The 4,683-nt window shown below is 42.8% G+C and overlaps 1 protein-coding gene across 9 annotated transcripts in view; it reads left to right on the top strand.

Moving 5' to 3' along the window:
* Positions 1 to 4,683, top strand: part of Ppp6r3 (protein phosphatase 6 regulatory subunit 3) — a 112,611-nt gene that overhangs the window by 38,737 nt on the left and 69,191 nt on the right. For 8 of the 9 annotated variants that reach the window (XM_029539349.1, XM_029539353.1, XM_029539351.1 and 5 more), the window contains one exon: positions 643 to 875. In XM_029539349.1, coding sequence (XP_029395209.1) covers positions 649 to 875 — 227 coding nt within the window. In that variant the 5' untranslated portion in view covers positions 643 to 648. The remainder of the gene's footprint in view (positions 1 to 642; positions 876 to 4,683) is intronic. The other variant, XM_029539329.1, reaches the window with a different exon arrangement.

The raw sequence follows: 4,683 nt of genomic DNA, 5'->3' as shown, positions 1-4,683 counted from the left end.
AGAGAAGAGAGAGAGAGAGAGAGAGAGAGAGAGAGAGAGAGAGAGAAAGAGAGACAGGTTCTTGCTGTGTTCCTCAGGCTAGTCAAGAACTTGTGATCCATCTGCCTCACTCTCGAAAATTTTAGGATTTTGGGTATGTGCCAGCCTGGCTTGGGTGAATTGCTTTAACAGGTTAAAATCATTCCAAGCTTTTGTATTCAGCATTTTCAACATTTTACCCAACTAAAAATATTTTCTGGAATGGAGCAAGTATCTAATTTCGATTCCCAGCACCCACTTGTGACTCACAAACATCTGTTAATTCCAGTTCTAGAGCATCCACCAACCTCTTCTCGCTCCCATGACCATTCCATGCAGCTCATGCACATAGAAAATACAAATAAGTACTTTTATTTAAAAAAAAAAAAAAAGTCTAAACAGAAAGCCAATAAGTAAATTCTTTAAGAAAATTTCTTTTTCTGAGAAGGAAAAAATCCTGCCAGTGTTACTCATTAAGAAATCATTTTGTAGGTTCAGTGTAAAACTGCTTTATTTTTGTGTCAATGCTAAGTTGATATTGTAGACCAAAATTGAACTGAAAATTGGTTTGTAGAAAATTAGTAAAGCTGGAATTTTATGAAAATCTTTCTTGATCTCATTTAGAACAGCATGTTTTGGAAATTTGATCTTCACTCATCATCCCACATAGACACGCTTCTAGAGAGAGAAGATGTGACACTGAAGGAGCTAATGGATGAGGAGGACGTCCTACAGGAATGTAAAGCACAGAACCGCAAGCTCATAGAATTTCTGTTAAAAGCAGAATGTCTGGAAGACTTAGTTTCATTCATTATAGAAGAGCCACCTCAAGACATGGATGAGAAGATCCGATACAAGTAAGAAAAGGGCGTCTTTGCCTTAGGGTGGGGTAGAGAATGATTACTCTTGCTGGTTAAGAATTCCCTAGAGCCAATGTAATCACTGACAAGTTAGTCAAGAGCTACAAACTTTATGGGGCACACAGTCAACTTCAGTGAGTCATAGGAATCTAAAATGTTCTGAATCTTTGCCAGAAGTACAGCATGATTTATAATTGACAAACAAATTTCTCATATTAGTAAGACATTCAAGTATCTTCTCAGCTTTTCAGATAAGAAGCCAAAAGAATGATCGGCCAAGATTGCCTAAAGATTTAGTCAGAGCTTGGGTTTTAAGAGCATTGCTCAAATAAGGTCAGCCCTTCCTTGCGTGAGTTTTAGGTGTGGGTTGCGTGGGTCTTGGTGAACAGCAGTGAAGCTATATTTAAGCAGGAAATGACATAATAAAACAGAGTGGGTTTACCTACTGTGGCTACTTCAATGAATCTGCATACAGACAGAATTGCACAGTAAATGAGAGTCCTTTATTGTTGTCACTTCTTTGGGAACACTGAGCATGTTCATGGGCATGTTAATAATTGGGGTTACAGTTATTTTCATATCCAACATTGTCGAAGTAGCCCACATCCCTCAACACTGAAAATAGAGAAACAAACTTCAGTTATGATCCATTAAATAGACAGCAGAGTGGCAGGAATCATGATAATAGAAGCTGCCCTTCCTGCTTCAGGCTGACCTTATTCAGATGGTTTTTTCTTTTCTTCTGGGAGAGAATTATGCTGTCAGCAAAGTCCTTCTTGATGCCTTTAAATTTATTGTAGCTTGGGCTCTTGAGGCCCTGTTCTCCACTAGCCTTCAAGATCGACACTCAACAATTAGTGGAGACGGGTGTCTTATAAAGAAAAAAAAACATGTATAGCATAAAAATAATGTTTTTCTGTTATCTTGAACACTTTGCTGCTTTCCTGCCACAGTGAGCTAACATGTACGTTAGATAGAGCCTATCCAGGTCAGAAGTGGAGGTGATGTGGTAATAGGTCAGGAATAGTGAGTGGGCCTGCACTGAAGCCACCTTGAGTGATGTGGCCCTCTCTATATATAAGCTGTGAGCAGACAAGTGGTATCCCTTCTTGGGTTTGTCTTCACATTCTGGATGAAGTTACCTGTTCTCATGCTTTATGAAGTGCTTACTTACTGAAAGGAAAGACTGCTTGGTGGATCTGAAAGCTTGGCAGTGATGGTGCTCTGTGTTGCTGTGCTGTGTTTGAAGCTGTAAGAGCAGGCAACTTATCTTACACAGCCCCCTGGATGTACTGGTTGGTGCCAGGTAGAGGAGCAGGGTAAAATGTACCTTGGGTGACCTGAACCATCTGTATTAGCATGTAGGGCTCTTTAGAAGGAATCCAAAACCCTTTCAAGGTTAAGATAGTTGTGGTCTGGGTGAGCCAAAGTAAGAAGTGAAACCATAGTTTGTCAGAGAAGCCCTCTAGGGAAGAAGCAGGCTGGAACAGCTGAAGTTGGTGGATGGAATGGTTCTAGAGGAAGCCTTTGCTTTGAGCCATGCAAGAACTGAGTTCATTGTCATTGTAAGTGTTTGTTAAGGAACAGCCAGGCCAAAGATGTGGAAGCCCTAAAATGCACTCACCCTAAGAACAACAGGGCAACCTCAGGACTAGAGGTGAGCAGGAAGAGAGAGGGACAGGGGTGAGGTCAAAACATCCTCCAAAACAAGCCATCTAAGGCTTTGAGCAGTGAGTCATATATGTGCCCTGACTGTTGTTCTTGTCTACTCTGCCCACTCTAGGCAGTAGGGGACTGGAGTAGAAAGGAAAGGTGAGTGTGAGTTAAGGAGCAGGTAGTGATAAGCATAAAATGGTCTCAGTTACCTTTTGGGAAACAGTGGTTAGAATCTAGAAGGAACTGAAGGAGCCTCTTTGGTGAGAGGTTGAGAAGGAGGATAGTGAAGGAAGGACTGTTGGAGTTTTACCTAGGAGAAGTGATGGTGGGGTAGCTGTGACATTAAGGACAGGTGTGAAGAGAAAGGTTGGACATTTGACTTCAGCTTTGTCAAGTTTGAGATGCCTGGTTGGCATGATGTAGAGACAGGGAATCACAGCAGGTGGACGGGTGCCATGTGAAGGTACGGAGTTAGCTGAGGTCACCTATGGGGCTGATGGAGGCTGTTAACTGAAGCAGGGTTTCAAACAGGGACTCAGGAGTAGCCAGGGCAAGAGAAAAACAGGTAGGGGCTGCCACCCAGAAAGCCACTGAAGAAAGGCTTCAAGGAGGAAAGAGAGCATGATCAGATACTACTACTGTATGAATCCCAAGTTTGCATATGGCAGTATCAATCTCATTAATTGGGGTCCTGAGAGCCTGGCTGCAGTGGCTCTTAAAAAGAGTGAAAGACACGAACGCCAGGACATCTCCTTTAGGTCACTTCCCAGCAAGAGAGTAAGAGAACACATGGTAACCAAAGGCAGATATGGAGGCAGGAGAGGTGTAGGTGTTTTATTTTTCTTAAATAGGAGGAATGGTGATCTGTGTGTACTCTCTCAGGATGAGAGGTAGTTGGCAGTTCAGAGAGCATGGAGGACGGATGTCGACTGCCTGGTTTTCAGAGTGAGTGGTCTGGCTATCAGAGACAAACATGGTTGAGGTTGCAGGGTTTTTTTTGGTTTTGGATTTTTGTTTTGTTTTGTTTTTAAAGATTTATTTTATTTTATGTACCTGAGCACACTGTATCTGTACAGATGGTTGTGAGCCTTCATGTGGCTGTTAGGTTGTAGGAATTGAATCTTTAGAACCTCTGCTCACTCCGGTCCACCCCGCTCGCTCCTGTCAGCCCTGCTCACTCCAGTCAGCTCTGCTCACTCAATCCCTGCTTGCTCTAGCCCAAAGATTTATTTATTATTATACATAAGTACACTGTAGCTGACTTCAGACGCACTGGAAGAGGGTGTCAGATCTCATTACAGGTGGTTGTGAGCCACCATGTGGTGGACCTTCAGAAGGTCCTGAGTTCAAATCTCTTATCCGCTGAGCCATCTCACCAACCTGAGGTTGCAGATTTTTAAGAAGCTGTAAGGAGCTATATGCAGAGCAGATCCCAGCTGCTATCTGTGGGCCTATGGCCTACTGAGTGAAATCACAGTGAAGAATGACAGTTGGCTGGGTTCTTGCCTGTCCCTAGCTTCGCAAGATCTTAGATGACTCTAATGGGTTTTAAAATGTAATTTACTAATTATATTAGTTATTAATATAACCCAGACAGCCCCTAGTAATCAAGGCAGAGTCCTATGGATTTTTAAATCAGCTTTAGCACAATTACTGGGCCAATTACCCCTAATCTATTTTTCTATAGGCTAGACGGTTAATTCTCCAGATGCTCTCCCCAAGTACTTATTGTTTGAGTCTTGCTTGGGTTATTACGGCTCCATCAGTCTATCCTCAGGGCATTTCACTTGGCCACGTCTAATGGAAACCTCCTGTTTTCTCCTCCTTCTGTCGTCTTCTTTTTCTTCCTCTTTCTTTCATTGTGATCCCTACCTGCTATCTTCAGCCCGCTAACTGAAACTCCACCTATATCTGTTCTCCCCAGTAAGGCTATAGCCCCATTTATTTAACCAGTAGCTTTAAATTGGTGTCTTAGTCAGGGTTTCTATTCCTGCACAAACGTCATGACCAAGAAGCAAGTTGGGGAGGAAAGGGTTTATTTGGCTTACATTTTCATACTGCTGTTGATCACCAAAGGATGCAGGACTGGAACTCAAGCGGGTCAGGGGGCAGGAGCTGATGCAGAAGCCATGGAGGGATGTTCTTTACT

The sequence above is a fragment of the Mus pahari genome, chromosome 1 (assembly GCF_900095145.1).
Source record: "Mus pahari chromosome 1, PAHARI_EIJ_v1.1, whole genome shotgun sequence".
NCBI lineage: Eukaryota > Metazoa > Chordata > Mammalia > Rodentia > Muridae > Mus > Mus pahari.
The sequence above is the reverse complement of the archived record's forward strand: the minus strand, read 5'-3'. Positions and strand labels throughout refer to the sequence as shown.